This window comes from Podarcis melisellensis (genome assembly GCF_964234715.1).
Source record: "Podarcis melisellensis genome assembly, chromosome: 9".
In the NCBI taxonomy this organism is placed as follows: Eukaryota; Metazoa; Chordata; class Lepidosauria; order Squamata; family Lacertidae; genus Podarcis; species Podarcis melisellensis.
Window position 1 is genome coordinate 36,047,358 of NC_138541.1, and position 24,104 is coordinate 36,071,461.

The 24,104-nt window shown below is 43.0% G+C and overlaps 1 protein-coding gene and 1 long non-coding RNA gene across 4 annotated transcripts in view; one reads left to right on the forward strand and one right to left on the reverse strand.

Annotated features, from left to right (window-relative positions):
* Positions 1–22,187, forward strand: part of GAB1 (GRB2 associated binding protein 1) — an 84,347-nt gene extending 62,160 nt beyond the window's left edge. Inside the window, exons 5-11 of one of the 3 annotated variants that reach the window (XM_081926045.1) lie at positions 1,887–1,972; positions 2,458–2,764; positions 8,359–8,448; positions 11,867–11,960; positions 12,567–12,690; positions 14,011–14,167; positions 19,035–19,699. In XM_081926045.1, coding sequence (XP_081782171.1) covers positions 1,887–1,972; positions 2,458–2,764; positions 8,359–8,448; positions 11,867–11,960; positions 12,567–12,690; positions 14,011–14,167; positions 19,035–19,153 — 977 coding nt within the window. In that variant the 3' untranslated portion in view covers positions 19,154–19,699. Of the gene's footprint in view, positions 1–1,886; positions 1,973–2,457; positions 2,765–8,358; positions 8,449–11,866; positions 11,961–12,566; positions 12,691–14,010; positions 14,168–19,034; positions 19,700–20,271 lie in introns of those variants that run through there. The other 2 variants (XM_081926044.1, XM_081926046.1) reach the window with 2 other exon arrangements.
* LOC309378294 lies at positions 8,845–20,352 on the reverse strand. Its single transcript, XR_014172006.1, has 2 exons — positions 20,249–20,352; positions 8,845–9,207 (listed from the first exon to the last, which is right to left on the reverse strand). It is a non-coding gene; the product is annotated as an uncharacterized lncRNA (long non-coding RNA).
* Positions 22,188–24,104: the final 1,917 nt, after the last annotated feature.

Here is a 24,104-nt window from a genome sequence, read left to right on the forward strand (position 1 = left end):
CACCACACCCCATAGTCATCTTTTACTGGACTTAATCATCCAGGTGTCCTTTACCTTTACCTTTCTTACTTAATCTGAATCACCAGAAATTCATTTTTATTTTTTTACAAAGATGATTTCCAGCCAGGGGAAACTTTTCATATAGGTAATTACTTCATTTTCCTTGTAAATCAGTGAAGATCTTAAATATAGGGGATTGTTTGGGAGCTGAGAAGCAGGAACCTGTGAGCAGAAATCTCTTTGTGCAAGAATCAAGACAGTGCAACTCTGAATTCATGTTACAAATATGCTGGTGTATGATGTGTCCATGTGGTGTAATGGTTAGAGTTTTGGACTATGAGCTCTGAGAGGTTTGAATCCCCACTCAGCCAATGAAGCTCACAGAGTGACCTTGGGCCAGGCACAGTCCCTCAGCCCAACCTACATCACAGGGTTGTTGTGAGGGTAAAATGGGAAGGAGAACCATGTACAGCATCTTGAGCTCCTTGGAAGGTGGTATGCAAATGCAACAAACAAATAAAAAATAAAAGATGTGCTACATTAACTGCTAAGATACACTATATAATAAATTGAAGATATATAGACTGTGATTATTGTTATAGCTCCCTGTTGTTGTTTTTTTAGGATCTGTTTCAAAAAAAGTTGGTTGACGTAATAGACCTCAAAAACTCTTGATCTACTTTGTACTTAACCTGAACAGATTTTTTAAAACAATATTTACTGAGTTTGCAGAAGTTAGTGGATGTTGACATTATGCTTTGTGGATGTCTGGAATCAATCACAGGTACCTAATAAGATGGCCTCCACAATTTTAAAATAAACTTTCCCAACCTTATATAAACTGAAGTTGTCTAATGGCACACCCGTAACTCATTATATATAGCTCTTACATTTTCCCTTCATTTCTGCTTGCCTTGCATTTTTCTTGTCTTTATCCAGTTTAATAATCTACTCCAAAGAGTTTACTGTGTGATCTGCAAAGTACCATGTGCAAGGATCACACCTTATAAATAACACATATGGATGCCCTCAACCATTTCCCAGCTCTATAAAGGCGCTTGAGAGCTTCGGCGATGGCCTGGCTTTCTGAAGCAATTAAGATTTTAATTAAAATTTACTTGGTGTGGTTTTGTGTAAAATTCAAATTCTGGATACATATTCAGACAGTGCACAAAGCCAAACTGTGGGAGTGGTATGGGGCTAAGAATGCCAGGGGTGAAAAGTGAGTTTAAAGAATTAAGAAGGGGAACAAGGGGAATCCAGAAGGTGGCACTTAGAACAATTGTTAGCAATGTAAAGTGGGGTGGGTGGGTGGGAGGCAGGCAGAGTCACCTGTGAAGAAATGGGGCCAGGAGAGAGTAAGGGGAGGTTTCCATATGTTGTCCAATAAGACACACATGTATTGACCAATCACTAGTCAACATGGTTTTTCATAATGAAGATGTTCAGTTTTGTATCACTTTGTCTGGGCTGTGCATTTCAGAATGGTTGTGTGTGAAATGTTGCCTATCCTGGTATTTCTATTTCTTAAAAAACAAAGCCTACTGTAATCTGTGGTGAATGGTGGTAAGAAATGTAATACTACTACAACAGGTATTTGCTTTCTAGGTTGTTGTTTTTTAATACATACTCTATTGTAAGATCTCCCTCTTTTTAAAATTTCTCCTCACTTTCTTCTCCTTCATGTGGTCTGGGTGCTTTCGTCACTTCCAGATTTTAGGATTGGTAGTGCCTTGCATTCAGACTGCATAACCAGACATAGACAGCAGCAAGATAGCATCCAGGAAATTTCCCCCCTTGTGCTATTTGCAGCTAATGGTGTGTGTTATGCCACCAGGTGTAAAAAGGAGGGGAAAACAATGCTTTCTTTCTTCCCCTTTCTTTAGATATGGGTTCTCAAGATTGCTATTTTATTCCACGGACATTTCCGAATGACAGATCAAGCTCATTGGAAGGTTTTCATAACCACTTTGTAAGTATGTTTTGATTTTCAACATTAGCACAAGGCATATCTGCTTATGTATACTCTGATACGGATGGAGGCAGGGCTGTGAAATCCTTCTACACAGAATGCTTTGTTCTTAATATGATAAGTGGGCTAGCTCATAGTGTTGTGTGAGACAACAGGGGAGGTAATTGAGTCTTGGGAGGGAGGGGAGGTAAGTGATGGGGATAGCGGTTAAGAACATGGGAGGCTGCAAAGCTCACACACCTGATTAAAAACATGTAGAGTGTGGCAGTCAGTTACAAGACAGAGACAAAATGTAGATCCTGGCTGGAGCTTGTACAATGCAAATGGGGTGAAGCAATTCCATAGAACCTGCAAAAGGGGAGAAAAAGACACACAAATGTTTTGAGGCCGGTCAGGTGTTGTGCAATATATGTACGCTAAATTTCTGTTCACCTGTTCAGAATGTTGTTTAATTTCTTGCTGTCGGAATCATTTTTGTTTCCCAGAAAAACAAAAGCCTGTTGACTGTAGGAAGCGTTTCAAGTGAAGAATTGGATGAAAACTATGTCCCCATGAACCCAAACTCTCCCCCGCGGCAGCATTCTAGCAGTTTTACTGAACCTTTCCAGGAAATGACGAACTATGTGCCGATGACTCCTGGCACTTTTGACTTTTCCCTCTTTGGAATGCAAGTCCCTCCGCCAGCACACATGGGGTTTAGGTCGAGTCCCAAGACCCCTCCCAGGCGGCCTGTGCCTGTTGCTGAATGTGAACCACCACCAGTGGATAGGAACCTCAAGCCCGACAGGAAAGGTAAGGAAGGGGCATGCACTGCCAAGCACTCTTGAGTGTTTCATGATCCTCGTTTTGTCCTTCCACCTATCCATCTTGTTCCACAGAATAAAATCCTGCTTGAAATTGAAGCAGCAATATTAACAGTTTACAATTTCCTTTAAAACACACAGACCTCGACAGTGAATATATTTACGGTTGTTTTGATTAATCACTAGATTGTACTGCTACTTCTCATCATATGTGGAAAAAACTGTGACTGGATCAGAACCTGCGCTTTCATTTGTGTTTAGAATCCACTTAAACCAGGCTTCTTCAAACTTGGCCCTCCAGATGTTTTTGGCCTACAACTCCCATGATCCCTAGCTAGCAGGACCAGTGGTCAGGGATAATGGGAATTGTAGTCTCAAAACATCTGGAGGGCCAAGGCTGAGGAAGCCTGACTTATACTTTTATATATATATTTTTGGTAAGGCTAGCAAAAGTACACATTCAGATGATATGGATATACGGTATAATAGCTGCGATTCTTACATTCCATACATAATACAGATGCTGCTGCTTTAAAAATAGCATTTACAAAAACCTTAGTACAGGCTTCCTGTAACTCAGCCCTCCAGATGTTTTGAGACTACAATTCCCATCACCCCTGACTACTGTTCCTGCTAGCTAGGGATCATGGGAGTTGTAGGCCAAAAACATCTGCAGGGCCGAGGTTGAGGAAGCCTGCCTTAGCAGGTAGGCATATGTTAAGTATTAGCAGTTTTTCATTCTTTTTCATTCACATAAAATCCATAATTCACAATTACAAAGCTGACGATCAGATTTTCTGTACTGTCTATTTAAATGTATGAGTTTCTATGCGCATATGCCTTTCTGAAGGGTCAAATACTTAGCTGTCTGCATTTGGCATCATGAATCTTCCTCTCCCAGTTAACAGCTCTTTCCATAAATGAGGAAGAGACCTTCTGGAAGGCTGTACCAGAAGCTACCTAACCTAGCAGCACTGGCCAGCGTAATGTATTGTGAAATAATGGCTGCATTCACGCATCACACTACTTTAGCATAATGTGGACCAGGAGGAATGTGTTGTATGCAGCGTCTGGCTTGCACCCTCTCACCTTTCTCCATGTGGCTGGAAGCAGCAGTGCAGAGGCTTCTGCTTCTGCTTAATCACATCCAGACCAACAAACTGTGATGAACATTAACTGTATGGTTGGTTTCTATTCACACCATAACTGATTGAAATTGGGTTTTTAAAACTAATCATATTTACTGGTAACAGCAACATTCAGCTAACATGGCAAACTGTGATTAAAGTAAAAGCCTAAGCAGAAGCTTCTAAACACCAACACCTGACCTGCATGTTGAGGGAAATGATTAAGGGAAGTATATGAACCCAAGGCTCACTGTGGCTCATTCACAGGGGAAAAGGCCATACAGAGACAATCAAGTTTTAATTTTAAAAAAACTAAAAGGCACCAAATGTTTAAGCATATATGTGTCAGAAATAAATGTCATTTCAAGAATGTTTTTGACAGCACTGTGTCTATTGAATTATGCATTGGGGTAATTATGCTTTCTGCTGCTTAAACCTCTCAAAGCTTGCATGTGTTGGTGATGGTATGTTGCAAGCAGCATTGCTAGCAAATTGGATTTCAGCTTGGGGAAAATCCCTGTTACCTCTCAGCACTACTGGATGGCATTCGTCTCAAATCTATTAGTTAAATGGAACAAAAACAAAAACAAACCGTATTGAATTGGTTGGTAATAAAGAATGAAAAAGAACGGTGCTTGCAGTTAGAGGGGATGGATGAGATCAAAGTTCTCAGAAAGATCTTGTTTGAAATGTGCATTTCCTTTCTTGCTCAGCATTGTTGCCATCTATCCTGCTATCGGCCTTTTCCTTCAGTAGAGCTATATTGAGATGCTGTAATATAGATCATTGTTAAGCTGTAAGCCAATAGTACAGAAAACTATTTGATGGCAAAATGCAGGCTAAAAAACACCATGCTTTGAAGTTGGAATATAATCTAGAAATCAGAATATGTTTGTTAGTACATAAGGATGAAGATAGCTCATCTAGACAGGCATTCTGTTCTCATAGGGGCCAGTCAGATGCCTTTGGGGAAGTCCACAAGAAGGACATGAGCACAGTACTATTTTCCCAGTCATGTTCCTCAGCAACTGGTATTCAGAGGTATAGGGCCTCTGATGCTGGAGGTAGAAGAATGAGGTCTTCCCCCCATCCACTGAATTTGATACTTTTGCATTTATAAATTGAACGTATAGAGAAAAGACAGTTGTTGCATGCCGACTTGGAAAAGATAACGGCACTTCTATAACTTTATATATGAATATACATGCATATATGTCCCCCCCTTTATATAAGGCAAAACAGAAAATAAATTTCACTTTCAAGTTTGGTTCTTGGGTTTGTCCTGTGCTCCTGTCTTTGAAGCTGTGTTAAAACAAGGATGTAACATTGCTTTTTTTTAGTTTATATACCTGTGTCTGTCAAGATAGTAACATAGCATTTCATATGCAGTGATACAGGGTGAGCACTGCTAGGAAACTTTTAAGTTGCTTAACTAATGACAGCTGTCTAGTATTCTGCCCTAGAGATATCTAGGTTGGATCTTTAAAGTGCCTCTTACTTGGATATCAAGAGACGCTTAAGGAATTCCTTAATTAAGGAAGTTCGTGGAAGGAAAGCTCCTTTCTCATTCTCCTTCTTGCATCAACCTGCACCCCTGAAAGGCCTCTGTGGATGACTGGTAGTTATCCTCAGCAGTGGGAAATAGGTTGTGTGTGTGTGTGTGTGTGTGTGTGTGTGTGTGTGAGAGAGAGAGAGAGAGAGAGAGAGAGAGAGAGAGAGAGAGAGAAAGAACAGAACTTTCCTTCCATTACTTTCTTTAGGTCAACTTACCTTAGGGTCCAATACTATAGGTTAACTCCTGACTTTTACCCTGTTTATAAATAACTCTTTCCTGTGGCTGGTAAACAGCATTGCTTTTTCTGTGTATTAAATAATCTAATAGTAGGTAACTAAATTGAAAGTCTCTTTGATAGGGTTTTGTTTTATTTATTTAAAATGTATATTCAGTTCTGTAGCCCTCAAGATGACGTGACAATTTTAGGTTACTGTAGTAGAGTAGACTAGAATAGAATTGTAACCCACAAACTGTTGAAGCCAGATGTACATAGATATTAACATGGTTCAGTGTGACTAATGAACTGTTCCCCACTTGAATGACTTGTGACCTCAAGACAATATAAGGGATATAAAGAAGAGCTAACAAAGTCTTCTACATTTTTTAAACTTTTATTTTATTTATGGTTGCATTTCAAATAATAATGATCTGCAAGGCTGTTAACAAGGAAATTTAAATGGCAATGCATATAATCAATCAACAAAAAAATGCATTAAAAGCTATGGTTTGATACAGTTCAGCACAATAAGATACAGTAAGTACACTAAGACAAGCACAAGTTTGTGAATGTGTCTTCACCAAAAGGAAGTCATGTCTATTGTTAACAGCTAAAATGGGATGTCCTCTGTAAACCAATGCTGCATCTTGGGGATTAGAAATTATGCCTGGATTTGGTTTTGTTTGGTTTTAAATTGCAGTAATCCACAGTTTTACAGATACCTATTTAAAGAAAACTGTGATTGGCGCAGTTACTTTCTTGCTCCAAAACAAGTTTTATTTGTAATTAGCAAGGAGAAAACTTAACCAGAAACCGATGTTCAGATGACAAATAATGGCTTTGCTAAGGGCAGGGCAGCACAGGAGGAAAAAAGGCCAGAGAGCAGTAAAGTGGCTGTGTATGGGCACTCTAGGAGCCCATACATTTGCATGGTCCCAGAAGGCCATAGTTTGTCGTAGTGATGTGTGAGCCAGGCCAATCAATGCATCAGAAACAGGTGTTGTGTTTTGTTTTTTACAGCATATTAATGTTAAAAATTGGGGGGTCAGGAATAGGAATAGGAGGCAGGTTTAGCTCCATACCATTGGTATATAGCAGAGTTCACTCTCCCCAGAGTTCATCCCTCCCCCCCCCCCCAATCTTTAGTGGCAGACATACACTCATTTGGGGCAAAATTAAATTATTTGCACAGTCTCTCTGTTTCACCCTGAGACTGGCAGTCATCCCACAGTGGCAGAATCAGTACCTGTGCGCAGAACATGTGATATGCATTCACCAGGAGGTTTCCACCACCATCGGTTGAGCATGTGCACTGCACATCTAGTAGTAATGCATGTCTGATCATCACATGCTGTTTTCATGCATTTTTCTATGTGGAATTTTGTTTCATAAAGTGATTCTAAGCTTAGCATGCTAAGGAGATGGCCTGCAGTGAAGAACATGAACATATGAGGTCCCATTGGCTGCTGCAGCCGGGGAACAGCTTCATTTGGATTTGAAGACTGATTTTGCTGGAAAGTAATCGTGGTCTTTTCCAATATAATGATCTAATAATCATTCTCCTACAAGACAGTGGAGACATGCACATGGTGGTAGTCCAGCACATGATGGTAGTCCAGATCATATTGTAGGCCTTGCAAAAAGCCTACAATATAGAAATCCGACATAATCCAAGGGGAAGGAAGTCCATAGCCATGGGGCCACCACAGAGAAGGGCATCTCCCTTGTGGCCACCCATCTTACCAACCTAGGAGACAGGCATGCCAGGGTAAGCCTGAAAAGCAGTTCTTAAAATGTGAGCAGGATAACATTGGTACAGGCAGTCCAATAAACAACAAGGGCTCAAATCATTGCGGGTTTTCAGGGTCAAAAAACTAGACTGATCCCAGAAGTGCATCAGTATCCAGTGCAGCACGGTATTGTAGCCAATGGGGTTAATCCGAAGCGTGATTATTGCTCTTTGAAAACTTTCCACACTACCCCAAAATCTGCTTTATGGCATAAAGAGCAGTATTTAAGGCAACACAGAGAAGATACTTTCCTACAGGAATTAGCATGAACTTGCCATTACAGATTGTGACCCACAGTTGACCCTTCACATACATTTTGGATGTGCATTTTTGGCCAGTTCTGGACCAGCTGAAGTTTCCGAACCATCTTTGAAGGTGGTGCCATGTAGAGTGCATTGCGGCAGTCTGGAGTGACCAGAGTGTGGACTGCTGCTGTAAGGTCAGCTCCTCCAGATAGAGGTGCACTTGGCATACCAGCAGAAGGCGGTGAAAAGTGGTCCTGGTCACTGATGCCCCCTGCACTTCCTCAGTCAGCTCCAAATCTAGGAGCACTCTCAAACTGTGTGCATGGCCTTTCAGAGAGTATGCCAACACCACCTGTGAACCTCCTTCCTGTAATTAAGGAGACCCATCAGTTGATGGCATTCTACCATCTCTTCTTACATTGTCTCTTCCATGCATGTTTCCATCATGCATTCTGAATGTTGTGCCTATGCACTAGCATGTGCTTTTGCCACACTGCAGGACTCTTTCCACCAGCTGCTTGCTTTTGCTTCTAAGCCTCACCTTTCTGCAAGGGGCTTGGCAATTTGTTTATAGGGGGTCCATTTTTTCCAGTTATTTTTTTTTTTAAAAAAAACTATATTAAGAGAGACTCTTCTTTTTACCAATTAGGTCAGAGCCCTAAAATTTTAAGACCTAAGCCACATGGTTTAGAGCGAACAGATTCCCAAACCATAGGTGAATTTACTACAAGAAGAAAGGGTATGTACTTCAGCACTGCATGGTATCTGGGGCTGTGTATGAAAATGTTTTCTAAAAGGGAAACTCTTATAAAAACATGGTCGTCGCTACTCTTATCTCAATTTATTGGTCCGCTTATTTGTTAGCCGCAATATTTCCTGCTTAAGAAAAGGCATTCTTAGCACACAGAAAATGGATTATGCTGTACATAAAAGCATCGTTCCTTCAGTCAGCAATTAGCCCTGCCTGCTTAATGATTGGATAACTGTTTGTTTTCAAATATATTTCCAGCCTGCAGGTTATTTTAACTAACGTTTTCTAATGTGAAATGCTTGAAGGTGCAGATAGTGTGACTATTGGGATGCAGCTACTGGGATCTTTATAGGACTGCTTTAGTATTACAATACTTTTTAAAAAAAAACAAAAAACCCCGAAATATATACAACGAGCACTGAAAATCTGAGATAGGCTAGTGTTTACTGCATTGCCTCATTGGAGAGGGAGGTTTTAAATAATGCTAGAAAAGTAGCGTGTTACAATGGCCAAATCACCATTTAGCACATACCTTAGCTGTGGATCTCACTGTCATATGAATGAAGCAGTTTTTCCACTCCTAGTATGTATCTACTACTAAAGGTCTTCAGCTGTCAACTGTCGCTGCCATCAATCAGCAGACAAGTTGCTGCTCATATTGCTTTCAAAAAATATTGGTGCCTTTGGAGACTTTGCAGCTGTGTGGAGCTCCATTTGAGATAGGCAATGTTCCTGCAGCCCCAGAATCTGGAATATGTGACAAAGAACAGTCCCTTTAGGTATATGCAGAATGGAGACCATTACTTACGATGTATATGTCATAGCACTTACATTTTCATGGACTTGCTCCTACGTATGTTTGTGTAGGCACAATTATTTAAAATTCCTGTGAAGTTCATTGATGTGAAAATATAAAGTATACATTTGCATGTTTATACTTTCAAATGATTCAGAGGACTTGTTAAAAGTGCTTCACAGTAATGATGTTCCCCATCACCACATGAACACTTTAGAATCTGTCTGAGGGTTTTAAGACGCTTTTAAATACAATCTGCTACTTCAGACTGCTCTGAAAACCAAGTGCCTTGAAAGCTTGTGAATGGTGCAGTCCCCTCCTCTGTTTGGGCATTTGCAAAACAGACCCCTGTTATCTAGTCTCATAAATACTGAAAAGTGCTTAAGGCTGTACAGCTACATAAACATACAGTGGTACCTCTGGTTGCAAACGGGATCCGTTCCGGAGTCCCGTTCGCAACATGAAAAGAGCGCAACCCGCAGTGGCGCGTCTGTGCATGCGTGGGTTGCGATTTGCCGCTTCTGCACATGCAAGTGATGTCATTTTGCGCATCTGCGCATGTGCGAGCGGCGAAACCTGGAAGTAACCTTTTCCGGTACTTCTGGGTTGCCACAGGACGTAACCTGAAAGAACGTAACATGAGGTATGACTGTAGTTATGAATAAGTCCCATTGAAGTCAGTGGTTCTTACTTATAATACAGTCATACCTTGGAAGTTGAACAGAATTCGTTTCAGAAGTCCGTTCGACTTCCAAAACATTCAGAAACCAAAGCTTGCCTTCTGACTGACTGCAGGAAGTTCCTGTAGCTAATCAGAAGCCGCAGAAGCCCCATCGGATGTTCGGCTTCCAAAAATAGTTCGCAAACTGGAACAGTCACTTCCGGGTTTGCAGCATTCGTGAGCCAGATGTTTGAGAACTAAGCTGTTCAAAAACCAAGGTACGACTGTAATAATAATAATTTTATTATTTATACCCCTGCCACTCTGGCTGGCTTACAACATATCTAAAAATATAATAAAAACATCAGTCCTTTAAAACTTCTCTAAACAGGGCAGTGTACTTATGAGTACATACTTATTAGGTCTGTCAGAAACACCATATGCAGATAATTTACTGTATGTGACTGACCTAAATGCTTAAAACTGTTCTTTAATCCTAAATAAAGTAGCCTGCAGACACACTGCAATGAGTCCTAGAAAGGTGGGATCAATTTCTGGGAGGGGGGGGGATTATTGCAGGATAAGGCTGGGGGTATAGGGTGATGTGCAACTAACATGCTCAGAGTACACACTGAAATAGATTTCAATGGGGCTTCTCTGAGAATGACAAACATTGAATATTACCCATAGCTATTCATTTTGTAAAATAGCAGTTATGCAATTTTAATATGGACTGTTTTCAATTGCTAAGAAGCATTGCCCCGTTCCCCAAACTAGCAGAGCCTTAAGATAACTACATAATCATGCTACATCAAGATATAACTCTGCTTGGTTATACACTCCAGTGACGCCACCCTTAAAGATCTCAGGCCATGAAACGGTGTATAAATTTGTAAAGTAAATAAATATGCAGAAAGGCAATGTTTGCATTGACATTTCATTTTAAACCATGGCTTAGCCCTATATACATAAGCAGGAAGGATCTGCTATAAATCTCAGGCTTGTACATTCCCCATCTCTTTCTCTTCCTGCATGGTTGGGTGAAGGACTTTGGCAGCATTTAGAATCCTGGCTTGTTGTATCTTATGAAACAGAGATCATGGTTTGAAACAACTTCTAGTGTGTTTCAAAACAAGATGTTTTGAAGTTGGGTTGTTTTGAAATTGACAAAAGTTTTAAATGGTTTAAAATAAACCATTAAATAAATAAGAGTTTATTTTAAACCATGATCTCTGGATCATAAGTCTGGATTCATGGAAAGTAAAACTAAATTCTACTGAACTTCTGCTACACAAGAGTGGAAGGGTGAGCATTCAAGGCTCAAAGCTACTTCTTCCTATTAATGCGCATTAATGAAACCTATTAAATCCTGCATGTGTAAGAGAAGACAAACAGACCTGAAGAGCTTACATTGGTGCAAAGAAAAGCCCTTTTCTTCCTAGTTTCTGTAGCAAAGCAGTTTGTGTACAAAACAGCAACTATGCTGTTTATATGAGAGTTTGACTCAGTTTAGATTCTTAATGACTCACTGTGGTCACAAGAGCCTAAAAAGGTGAAATTGGAGGCACTTCATAGAGTAGATTCGTACATTAATGTTTCTAAATGTAGTAATTCTTAGCTGTTGCATCATTCAATTAGCAGTAGCCATTAGTTAGTGTTTGATAGTAAACTAAAACTGTTTTATTGTTGTTAGCCGCCCTGAGCCCGGCTTCGGCTGGGGAGGGCGGGATATAAATAAAATTTATTTATTATTATTATTATTAAAAGGATATATATAAAACTCAAGTATTTGAAGAAGCTCTCTAATTTTAACACATTCCTATTCCGAATTATTTCCTCACCGACCTTAAAATAATGGGAATTGCAATAATATTGTAAGAATTCCTTTTGAGGAACTGTAGTTCTTTCCTAGTACATTATTTTAAAAACTTGTTTGCTTCTTTATATAGTAAAACCAGCACCACTAGAAATAAAACCTCTCCCTGAATGGGAAGAATTGCCAGCTCCAGTTAGATCACCGATCACCAGAAGTTTTACACGAGAGTAAGTCTTCTCACCCTTTTAAGAAATTAAATATTTGTTTTTGTGGATGTGTGTGTGTATTATACAAGTAAACCTTTGGTGTGAAAAGAAGCATTTCACCCCACTTCTATGTATGCTTACTTATAAACAACTCTCACAGTGTTGAGATTGTGTGTTTTGGGTTGGTGTGTTTTTGCAGCGTAAGACTACGCATGTTCAGAATTACTTCTTAACATGTTCAATGCAGCATATACCCTAGTGCAGCGATGGAGAACCTGTTTTCCTACCAAGGTCCACATTTTCTTGGTTCTTGGCATCCTGTCTCACAACCTGAAACACACAAATATATGTCACATTGTCAACAATGGGATTTTTTAATTACACTTCGATACTGCTGTAATGATTATCATCTCTCAATCTCTCAATCTGTTCCTCTGTTTGGTTATTACTAAGGTTTTTATTGTATTTTATGTAAGCTTCATTGAACTTTTATTTCTTTTTAAAAAAAGGTGTGGTGGGGAAGTATAAATATTATAAACATTTTAAACAAATATAATAATACAACTGCAAAGCATACATAAGATGGTTCCAGTTTTACTTTTTAAAACCAATGTCTCTTTATTTTAGTTCCTCCAGGTTTCCTTTGTCTCCCCGACCAGATTCAGTCCATAGCACAACTTCCAGCAGTGATTCACATGACAGTGAAGAGAATTATGTACCCATGAATCCAAATCAGTCCAGTGATGATCCAGTATGTAGTTTTCATTTTAAGTACTCTCTTTACTGTGCAGCTGTTTCTAAAATGATGTCACAGACCTCATCTGCACTATACATTTGAAGTGGTATCATACCACTCATCACAACTTTTTTTTTGGGGGGGGGAGGAGGCACTATACTACATGCTCTGATAACTTCCATATTGGATTATTCTAATGCACTCTACATTGGGCCACCCTTGAAGATGACTCAGAAACTTCAATTGGTCCAAAATGAAGTGGCCAGATTGCTAGCTAGGGTTCTTCTCAGAGAAGTGGCTTTGTTTGCTGGTTCATTTCTGGGCCCAATTCAAGGTGCTCATGTTAGTGTTTAAAGCCCTAAATGATGTAGGGCCCAAATGCCTGAAAGACCCTCTCCTCCCCTACATACCATCTTGGGAGGTAAGATCGGCAGAGGGTGTCCTCTTGGTTGTTCCACTGCCCTCAGAAGCTCAGGGTAGGCAGTGGCCCAGGAGAGGACATTCTCTGTGGCAGCCCCTAAGTTGTGGAACTCCCTTTCCACAGAAGTGTGTCTGGCACCTTCCTTATATAGCTTTTGGCGAATGCTGAAGATGCACCTTTTTACCCTGACATTTGACGCCTGAGCTAGCTAACTAGATAGATGATAGATAGATAGATAGATAGATAGATAGATAGATAGATAGATAGATAGATGATAGAGATAGATAGATAGATAGATAGATAGATGATAGATAGATAGATAGATAGATAGATAGATAGATAGATAGATAGATGATAGATAGATGATAGATGATAGATAGATAGATAGATAGATAAATGATAGATAGATGATTGATAGATAGATAGATAGATGATAGATAGATAGATATAGACCCGCCTTATTTCTGTAATTATTAGTTGTTTTAAACTGTTTTAAATATTGTGTAATATTGCATTAATATTAGTGTTGTATTTTAACTGTTGTAACCTGCCCTGGGACCTTAGGGGCAGGGGTAATAAATTGTAGTAGTAGTAATAATAGCTCTCTATACCCTTAGCAAACTACAGTTCCCATAACTTTTTGAGATGAATCCATGACCTTCTGAGGTATGATACTGCTATAAAATATATAGCACAGATAGAGCTTTGTTAGTATGGGACACAGGTAGTTAAACGGTTCAAGGATGACATTTTTGTTACCTTATTTTCAGATTTGCTTATATTCAGGGCTGTGTTACAAGGCATGTTGCAAAATGTGATGTGTCTAGACAGTTTCTCACATGCTGTGCAGTGAGCACTACATTCCATTAAAGTTGTCACCATTGCTGACTTAAACATTTTAATTATAATTTCAGGTTCTGTTTGGGAGCAGCAGTCTCGATGGGGGAAGTAGTCCTATGGTAAAACCTAAAGATAAGCAAGTGGAATATTTAGATCTGGATTTAGATTCTGGAAAATCTACCCCACCTCGCAAGGTAAACAAAACTGAGTGGTTTATTAGTGACAATATAGGTGCCTTTCTGGGGTTAACATAGCAGCCGGCACAGCGATTTCTTCAAGTAGCTCTTTATTTTGTAAGCTGGAATAGAACTGACTGCAAACAGCTCAGCCGGCCTGCTTTTATAGGCAGCCGGCTGTCAACATTGTAACAACCACAGCCCAGAGTTCCCGCCTAAAATAACTGCTGCGGACCTGAGTGAAAACTATCTACAGACCTGAGTGAAAACTATATACAGTATCCCCCTGTTGGCCCAGGGTGAAACTACACTACATAACACCCCTCCCCACCGAGATAAGGCGTTAGTTACAATCGTAATGGTTTCCTTATATACAGCACTACGCGTAATGGTTCAATTAGGCACAAAAGCATATCGGTTACATTTACCATACTTAGACCAACAGTGATACATGTCCAACAACATAGTCCTTTAAATAAGTTGGGCGCTTGGAAACTCTGCCAGACCGCCGGGGACTGGTAGCCAAGTCCGGAGGGCCACACAGTTCTCGCTGAGGCTGTGGTGCGACCCTAGGTGGCGTTGGAACCAACTCCCCTGGATCCGCTGCTGTGGGTGGAGCCTCCGCAAGTGGAGTGGTCTGAGTCTGTTCTGAAGCGGCTTGGTTCGGCTCCACGCTGGTAGTTTGCGAGGGAGGTGTAGGTGGGGCCTCGCCATCTGTACGTGTCTCTTCTGGAGCTGCAAGCGCAGTTGGGGGCACCTCGGTAGTGTCCAAGTTCCCAACCCTGCGCCTAAGCTGGTCTATGTGCCGTCGCCACAAGCGTCCATCTTCGAGTGCCACCTGGTACGAGCGAGGTCCAGTGACTCCCACTACTGTGGCTGGCACCCAAGGAATGTCCCCCACATAGTTCCGGGCAAAGACCTGGTTTCCTGGGACAAATGACCGTGGCGCGTTGGCACAGCCTGGGGGTTCAGCCACGGTAAAGTCCGGGTGTAGCCGGTCGAGCGGTGACCTGAGGCGGCGGCCCATAAGCAGTTCAGCAGGACTCCTCCCTGTGGCCGCATGAGGGGTGATGTGTTGCACGAACAAGTATTCGGCGACCCGCTCATGCCAGTCTCCCCGGTCCAGGCGCGCCAGTGCCTCTTTTGCCGAGCGCACCATTCTTTCCGCTTGCCCGTTGCTGGATGGATGAAAGGGTGCCGTTAGGGCATGGCGGATGCCCAGTCCCAAAAGATACCGCTCAAAGGTGGAGTGGTGGAGGGCATCAGGGCGACCTCCAGCCATTTGGAATAGGCGTCCACCACTACCATAAAGGTCCGGCCGTGAAAGGGGCCAGCCAGATCGATGTGCACCCTCGACCAGGGTGTCTTTGGCATCTCCCAGGTGTGTCCCTTAGCTGCCGGTGGTGCAGGCCTCGACTCTTGGCACGCTTGACAGGCGGACACCCAGGCAGTGATGGCATCGTCCATATTAGGCCACCAGACGTAACACCGAGCCAATGCCTTCATTTTGACAATTCCCGGGTGGCCAACGTGCAGAGCCTCCAGGACGCGCTGACGGAGTCCCTGGGGAATCACGACGCGGTCTCCCCACAGCAGACAGCCGCGATGAGCTGAGAGTTCATGTTGTCTGGTTGCGAAGGGCTGGAACTCCGATGCAAAAGGCCCTTGTGGCCACCCCCTCCACACCCAGTTGAGCACCCGGCTGATGGTGTGATCCTGGGCAGACGCGGAGGCCACAGTGGTAGCTGATACAGGCACTGCCGGAAGATCCTCAATCAGAAGGAGCGATGAAGCTGGAGCCGGGTCTTCCACAAATGCTGGAAGAGGGCAACGGCTGAGGGCGTCGGCATGGCCCATCGATTTCCCCGGGCGATGGATGAGCCGGTAGTGGTAGGCAGCCAGGAAAACAGTCCATCGCAGCATGCGTGGCGAGAGGACCGGTGGAGTTGGACGATCACCGGCGAGGAGGCCCAGGAGTGGCTTGTGGTCAGTGATGAGGTCAAAAGTCCTGCCATAGAGGTATTCATGGAACCTCTTCACTCCAGCCACAAGTGCCAATGCCTCCTTGTCGAGCTGGCTGTAATTCCGTTCCGTCGGAGATAGTGTCCTGGAAAAGTAGGCGAGCAGTGCTTCTCTTCCATCTGGAAAACGGTGACTAAGGACAGCACCAATGCCAAAAGGTGAGGCGTCGCAGGCAAGGACCAGCGGCCTGGATTCACTGTACTGTACCAGCACACTGTCTGAAGAAAGGAGAGCCTTGACCGCGTTGAAGGCCGCCGTCTCCCGATGACCCCAGGCCCAAGGCGTCTTAGTGCTAAGGAGTCGGTGAAGAGGCTCAGCCACTGTGGCTTTGTGGGGCAGGAACATGTTATAAAAGTTCAGCAGCCCCAGGAATGCCTGCAACTCCGTTTTGTTCTTTGGGGTGGGGGCCTGCTGGATAGCGCGGATCTTGGATGTGGTTGGGTGAAGGCCGGAGGCATCGATAAGATAGCCCAGGAACTCTACCTGTGGAACGGCGATCTGGCACTTCTCCCTCTTTACCTTGAGCCTGGCCTCTTGGAACCTGGTCAGCACGGCACGGAGGCGCTCGAACAGCTGCTGGTGTGAGTCTGCAGACACCAAGACGTCATCAAAATATGGTACCACGCCCGGAAGCCCTTGCAGGAGACGCTCCATAAGGCTTTGGAAGATGCCAGGAGCCACACTCACCCCAAACTGCAACCGGCGGCAACGGAATGCCCCCCGGTGGGTGACGATCGTCTGGGCTTCAGCAGTGGCATCATCAACTGGCAGTTGTTGATATGCTTGGGCAAGGTCCAGCTTAGCGAAGACCTTACCCTCACCCAGGGAATGCAGCAGGTGTTGGACAACAGGAACCGGATAAGCGTGCTGCTGAAGTGCCTTGTTGATCGTGCACTTGTAGTCAGCGCAGATTCTCACCGACCCATCTGGCTTGACAGGCGTGACGATGGGGGTTTCCCACTTGGCGTGGTCAACCGGCTCCAAAACTCCTTGGGCAATCAGTTTGTCCAGTTGTTCGTCCACCTTAGCCTTGAGAGCAAAGGGAACCCGGCGTGGCTTTAGCTTGATGGGGGCGACTTGTGGATCAAGGCTAAAGGAGATGGGCGTACCTGTATATTGCCCCAAGGTGCCGTCAAAAACCTCGGCAAAGTCTTTGACCAGACCCTCAGTCTCTGCGTTAGAGATGCAGTTGATGCCGGTGACTTCCAGGCCGAGGGCATCAAACCAGTCTAGCCCTAGGAGGCTTGGCCGCTGACCTTCGACCACCACCAACCGGAGCAGGCCCGAAAAATCCTTGAAGGCGATCCGGAACCGGCCAACGCCTACCACGGGAATGTCGTTTCCCTGGTAGTCTCTCAGGTGTACGCGGTGAGAGTTGAGTTGCCTCTTGGACACTCTGGGTACCAGTCTTTTGATGGTGCTCCATGACACGATGGACAGGGCAGACCCGGTGTCGATCTCCATGTCACATGGAGCTCCTTCAATGAGCACCGTGACGTTCAGCTTGCGTCGCGTAGGCGAGTCGGTTTGGCCAATCGTGGTTCCAGACGGGCAGCGGCAGTTGGTGAGAGCGAAACAACTTTCCTTGGCAGACTGGAGTGAAGACTTGGACTTGCGAGTCGATGAAGGGGGGGTGTCAGACGGAGCCGATCGGCAGACCTTAGCGATGTGGCCCCTTCTGGAACACTTCCTACAGATGGCGTCTCTGAATCGACACTTGGCACGGGAATGGTTGCCTCCGCAGCCGGCACATTCCGGTTGGCCCTTGGACTTCTGTTGGAACTTCCTGCGCTCCCGCTTTGTCTGGTGCACGTCATCGTCTTCACTGGAGGATGCCTCATCACTGCTGGCCTCTTCATGATGCACCGGAACTGGCTCCCTAGCAAGACGCGGGCTGCTGGACTTGCGGATCTCCTGAGCGGAGCGTTCAGCAGCTTCTGAGGCCACAGCCTCCTCAATGGCTTTCTGTAGCGTGAGGTCTGGCTTGGCTAGGAGACGCCGTTGCAGATGGATGTCCCGGACCCCGCAGACGATTCGATCCATCAGGGCATCGTCTAAGTCTCGGAACTCACAATGCATTGCAGCCTGGCGCAGGGCGGTGGTGTAGCTGTTGATTGACTCCCCCTCTGCCTGGTTCCGGTGGTAGAACGCATGGCGGGCAGCAATCTTGGACGGCTTTGGTGCATAGTGGTTGCGGAGCTTCTCTTGGATCGTGTCCCATGGTGTTGCCTGGACTGCTTCAGGCGCAACCAATGCTCGGGCCGTCTCAAACACCTCAGGCCCACAGAGGCTGAGGAATAGGCCCCGCTTCCGATCCTTTGATACTGCTGTCAGCTCGTTGGCTTGGAGGTAGCAGTCGAACCGAGCGAGGTAGGAGTCCCATGATTCAGAGGCTGGCGCAAACGGCAGTAGAGGCACAAGTGAAGCCATGATTCCGATGCCGGCGTGAAGGGCGATGGATGGAACACAGTGCTCTAGCCAGAACAGTCAGCTCTGAATTGGTTCTGCCCAGTGATTTCGCTCAGTGATTTCGCTCTGTGATTCAGCTCAGTGATTCAGCTCAGTTCAGAGGCTGGCCGCATCTGGCTGTGCTCTGATGTCCATCCATCCCACCTTCGTCGCCAGTATTAAGTTGTGGGTTGACATAGCAGCCGGCACAGCGATTTCTTCAAGTAGCTCTTTATTTTGTAAGCTGGAATAGAACTGACTGCAAACAGCTCAGCCGGCCTGCTTTTATAGGCAGCCGGCTGTCAACATTGTAACAACCACAGCCCAGAGTTCCCGCCTAAAATAACTGCTGCGGACCTGAGTGAAAACTATCTACAGACCTGAGTGAAAACTATATACAGTATCCCCCTGTTGGCCCAGGGTGAAACTACACTACATAACAGACAATATAGGTGCCTTTCTGGGGTTAACAAGACATATTGCTAGAGGTTCACTGGCATACTGGCAGAAATGTTTCACCAGTATAGATTTTCTTCCAGCATTGTCAGACTGTCAGAACAGGGGAAAATGAGACACATGGAGTGTGGTTGTGCATACACCATATAACACAGCCCTTGCCATGCCTTCAGAATTGGCAGACTATACTGAATCAGTGAAATGAGCTACTATAGTTCATTACCTCCCATTATAGTCATTGGGAGTGAAAAACTCTTCTCAGCTGGGCAATGAATCTGGCAGTCATTGTGTCAGGGAATTTTCTTTCTCCATCAAGATACAGGTAAATTTTTGTTTATTAAATTGTCCCAGGACAACTACTTATTTTTAGGAGAAAATGCTGTATTTAATATTTGCTTTTTCATTCCTCATTACCACATCACAATTAATACAGCTTTAAGAACTAAATGACTTTTATCATCAGCCTCACTAATTAAAATTGGCTTCTGTCTATTAATACTAAACCAGCTTTATCTATCAGTTAAAACTTGCCACCAGTAATCTAGCACAGGGTTTCCCAAATTTAGGCCTCAAGCTGTTTTTGGACTACTGTTCCCATCATCCTTGACCACTGGTCCTGCTAGCTAGGGATGATGGGAGTTGTAGTCCAAAAACAGCTGGAGACTCAATTTTGGGAAACCCTGGAGACTCAGTTTTGGGAAACCCTGTGGAAAACCATGGAATCTTTAATGTCACCTGCCATTATATTGCTACACTTAGGCTTTTCTTGCAGCCAGTATTCAACATACTGTACCATGTTTGAGGATAGGTGAGATGAATAGGTGTTGTTTTAATAAAAATGGTACAGTGCAAATAATTATATTCACTGATACATTTGTCTTACATTTTGGGGGGACGAGAGTTTCAATGAGTTGCCCATTGGACACTCTCACTTGAAAAAGTGGGGGAAGGAAATATGTGCAGATTCTTCCTTACCCCTGCAGCCCCCTGAAGAGCTGTTCTCAAGAGCTGGGGGTCTCCCTGGAACAGTGTGGTTGATGGTTGGAGGATTTGCCAGGGCAGGGGGTGGATTGGCCAAAACTGCCCCCTCCTTTCCTTGCTGGGAGACCCTGCTGAATCTTAGTCCCTTCTGCAAAGAAGTCTTATCTTTTCATGAAAAGGATGCTCTGAAGCCAAACCATAGACTTGTTTTAGCTTATCTTGTTCTTACCCTTTTCTTCATTTCGTCTCCAGAAAAAGAGCAGCGGTTCAGGCAGCAGTGTGGCGGATGAAAGAGTGGATTATGTTGTAGTTGACCAGCAGAAAACACTAGCGCTGAAGAGTACGCGGGAAGCTTGGACAGACGGGAGGCAATCCACAGAATCTGAAACGCTAACTAAAAGTGTAAAATGAAAGAAAAAAAAGAGAATCCTCTTGTCATCCTCCTCAAATTTATAAAAAGAGCTGCAGTTATGCCATTAACTGATGGAAGAGTACTGGACAATTCTTGAATGATTCCCCGCCCCCCCCCCCCAAGTTATATGAAAATCAAGGTGATACCATGAGATAAAACAGTAACCTGTGGCATCTGGGTAGATCATACAATGTAAAATAATGTGTAAAATAGTATTGCTTAGGTCCCAGAGAGGTTTTGGCCTGAAGTTAACACATTTGTAGTATTACAATGTCTTATGCACTTTCCCCCCGTTAAAATGTTGGTTCAGCTTTCCCCGGCTAATGTACTTCTAACACCTTTTTCTCCCAACACTACTATATTTTATAGCATTCTAGAAAGTAAGCTACTTATGATATAGAAATCAAGGTCTGAAGTGCGTTTTAACAGCTCAAAAATGAATTAATAAGAAATAGTTTCACAATTTTAATCTACTTGAAATGTCAAGAGATGATTTGTTAAATACCTATGTTTTATATTTAATACATGCGAAGAATATTTGGAAGGCTACAGGTTACCTTCCTAACAGACATGGCTGTGACTTAATAATAGTCATTATTGGTTTTAGGATCTACCCTTCTGTCTTATGCAATATCATACCAATACTGGAGCTCCTGTTGTAGTTTCATTCGTGACAGTGTTCATATTCAGTGAGCAAAGATTCTGCAGGGAGGGATCTTTTGTACTGAAGAATTAAACTTCGCATAGTCCTGCAAATCACTGATGGGGTGCAGTAATGAGTAACCTTACACTTCATTTGCAAACCATTACTTTTACATTATTTACAGAAGGTAGGCTCTCTTGAGATCAGGTACGTACATAGCACTGTGGTGCTAACACACTTATCAGGTTTAAACAACAAGTTTTAAGTTTTCTACTTCTACCAAGCCTTAATATTGGTTTTCAGTATGAAAATTAAAGAGACAGTTTGACATTCACTGTTTGTAGTACTAGAAAATACTGTGATTTTTTTAAAAGTAGAATTCAGACTATGAGCGTTATTCACCATATTCACTGTAGACCTGTTGAAATCAATGGACTTAATGTCCAGTGAGCTCAGTGGTTCAACTCTGACTTGGTAGGATATAATCCTAGGTCTTGATACCATAGTGCTCTTTTAATGATCCTTATTATGCCTAGTTTCCTGCTTGGCCTTATATTTAAATTCCTATGCAATTGATATCTCTTAACATTTTGTGTTGTTGTTTTTAAAGAAAGGTGGTATGTTGAAGTGATCTCATTCCCTCTCTTCTTTTTTGATAAAGTTCTTTCCCCAGGTACAGAGTCCATATTGAGTACTTTGTTCTATTAATTCTCTACCCCTCCTTCAAATAGCAGCCTCTCCTAAATTAGAAACCAGATTTAGTTGCAAGGAAGAAAATGTACACCTTAATCAATCCATTAATCTTGTTATAATGGCAAATTACTAATTCATTCTCACACGGATGCATTAAAGAAAATTCTTCTCCATACCTCTTGAGTTACAAATGAACATAGAAATACATTAGTATTGTTTTAATGAATGCTGGCCTTAATACTGTGCCTAATTTCCTGTTGTCACCCCCTCAATAGTATGTAAATTGTCTTTATTCCTAACATGGTTTCTTTTTAAATTAGAAATATTTTGATGTTTTCAATATTTTTTTTTTGTAAAATAAAAACTAAACATGTTTCATTCTGAGATGAATTTTAAATAAATTCAAGTTGTTCTGGTTAACACGTGTGCAGTTGTCTGAAACTCACAAAACAGCAATGTATTTACAAAGCTCTTGAGTTGCCAATTTCCGGTGCCTTTGAATGTAGATTATTAACCCAGCCTAGAAGTTGTGAACTATCTCAAAAAGATGATAGCAACCATGGCAGCATTTTATCCAGTCTTCTTGTCCTGCTAGCATTTTTTTCTGTTATTTTCTACTTTGTCTCTATTTTCTCAGCAATCTTTACAGCTTTAAAAAGACAAGCCCATTCATCACTTGGATAGGCCACCACCTCATTTTTCTTACTGATTAGGTGGGAGAAGGAAAGATTGAATTGAGGAAACAGCAGCAGCACTTCCGTTTTGCTGCCAGGGAAAGTACATTTTTAAAACAAGGCGTTAAGTTGTGGGTGAACATATCAGACCACACAGCGATTCTTCAAACAGCTCTTGTTTATTCACAGGCCAGAACAGAACTGAACTGAAGGGTTCAGCCAGCCTGCTTATATAGAGCTCCACTAGAACGCAACAGTAACCATTTTCTGTAACTATCCAATCACTGAACGTCACTTTCGATCCCTTATTTGCATATGTGGACCTGATCTATCTACAGTATCCCCCTGCTGGCCCAGGGTGAGAACTTCAGTACATAACACAAGGCTTGCCCATATCTTGGCTTAATGTGGATTGTGAAGCATTTATTTCTTCTTGAATCCATCCACTCCTACCCCCACATCCATGTAGTGTTCTCTGTCTACTGCCATCCCACACTTTATCCTCCCAAAATCTGAGGATTCCCTACGCAGTTAATGTAGCTCTCCTATTCAGATTTTCAAAGTTTAGGGCTTCACAGTCCACATCAAATCTAGGCATAGCTGTCAACTTTCAGATTTGAAAATAAGGGATCAGCAGCCTCACCTGTCCCAGGGACAGTCTATGGGATATCTAACAATCCAGGATAGCAGCGGGAAACAGCGCTGGAATAAGGGAATTTCCCACACACAAAAAGAAAGGTTGGCAGCTATGAATCAAGGTATGGTCAGGCCCTTAGTTAGGTAAATGCAATGAGAGTTCTTTTTAATAATTAGAATTTTTGAGCAAGAATTTACAGACCGTATAAACAGTGGTGTCCAAACTTTTTTCAAAGAGAGTCAGATGTGATGAAGTGAAGGGCCGTGAGGGCCGACGAATGGGCCATCCAAAGTTGTTAACCTATTTTAGGATTGAAGTTGTTGAGCTTTTTTAGGATTTTACTCCCGGAAATAAACTGCCAAAAGGGGCCGGATTAAACCGGCCGGTGGGCCAGATTAGGCCCCCGAAATGGACTTTGGACATGCCTGGTATAAAGGATAGTGCACTGAAAGGCATCACTTGTCCAAGCTTTTCCAAGCATTTTTCTTTAACTGGGCCAATCTGGATTCTACACAACCATGTAGATTTTTTGTAGGAGCAGAAAGCATTTCTTCTCATGCATAGCAATTTCTACCATTGTGTCTCTGCCTACCAGCTGTATCCCACTGTCACATTCCACACAGTTCCAAGCGGTTCCCCCAACCTCAAGAAGGGAACAGGTTGCAGTGGAACAGAGCAGCCAGGAAAGCCCCATAATGGGCCTTATTGGGGTTATAAACTATGGTACTACCTAAGTGGAACTTTTTATTTTTGCTGATGGGCCTGGAGTACAGAGTGCCTTGCATTCCCAGTAATAGCAATGCTTTCAAACGATGACAGTGATGTAAATTATGAACTAAATTAGCACTTCCTCAACTACACCCACACACAATATTTCGTTTGAGGATTCGTGGAGACCCAATTCCCTTTTATATTGTCAGTGTAAACACAAGAAGATTTATAATAGGAAGAGGAACTTTGTGTACATACCGTATTTTTCCATCTATAAGATGCCCCCATGTATAAGACTATTTTGGGAGACTCAGA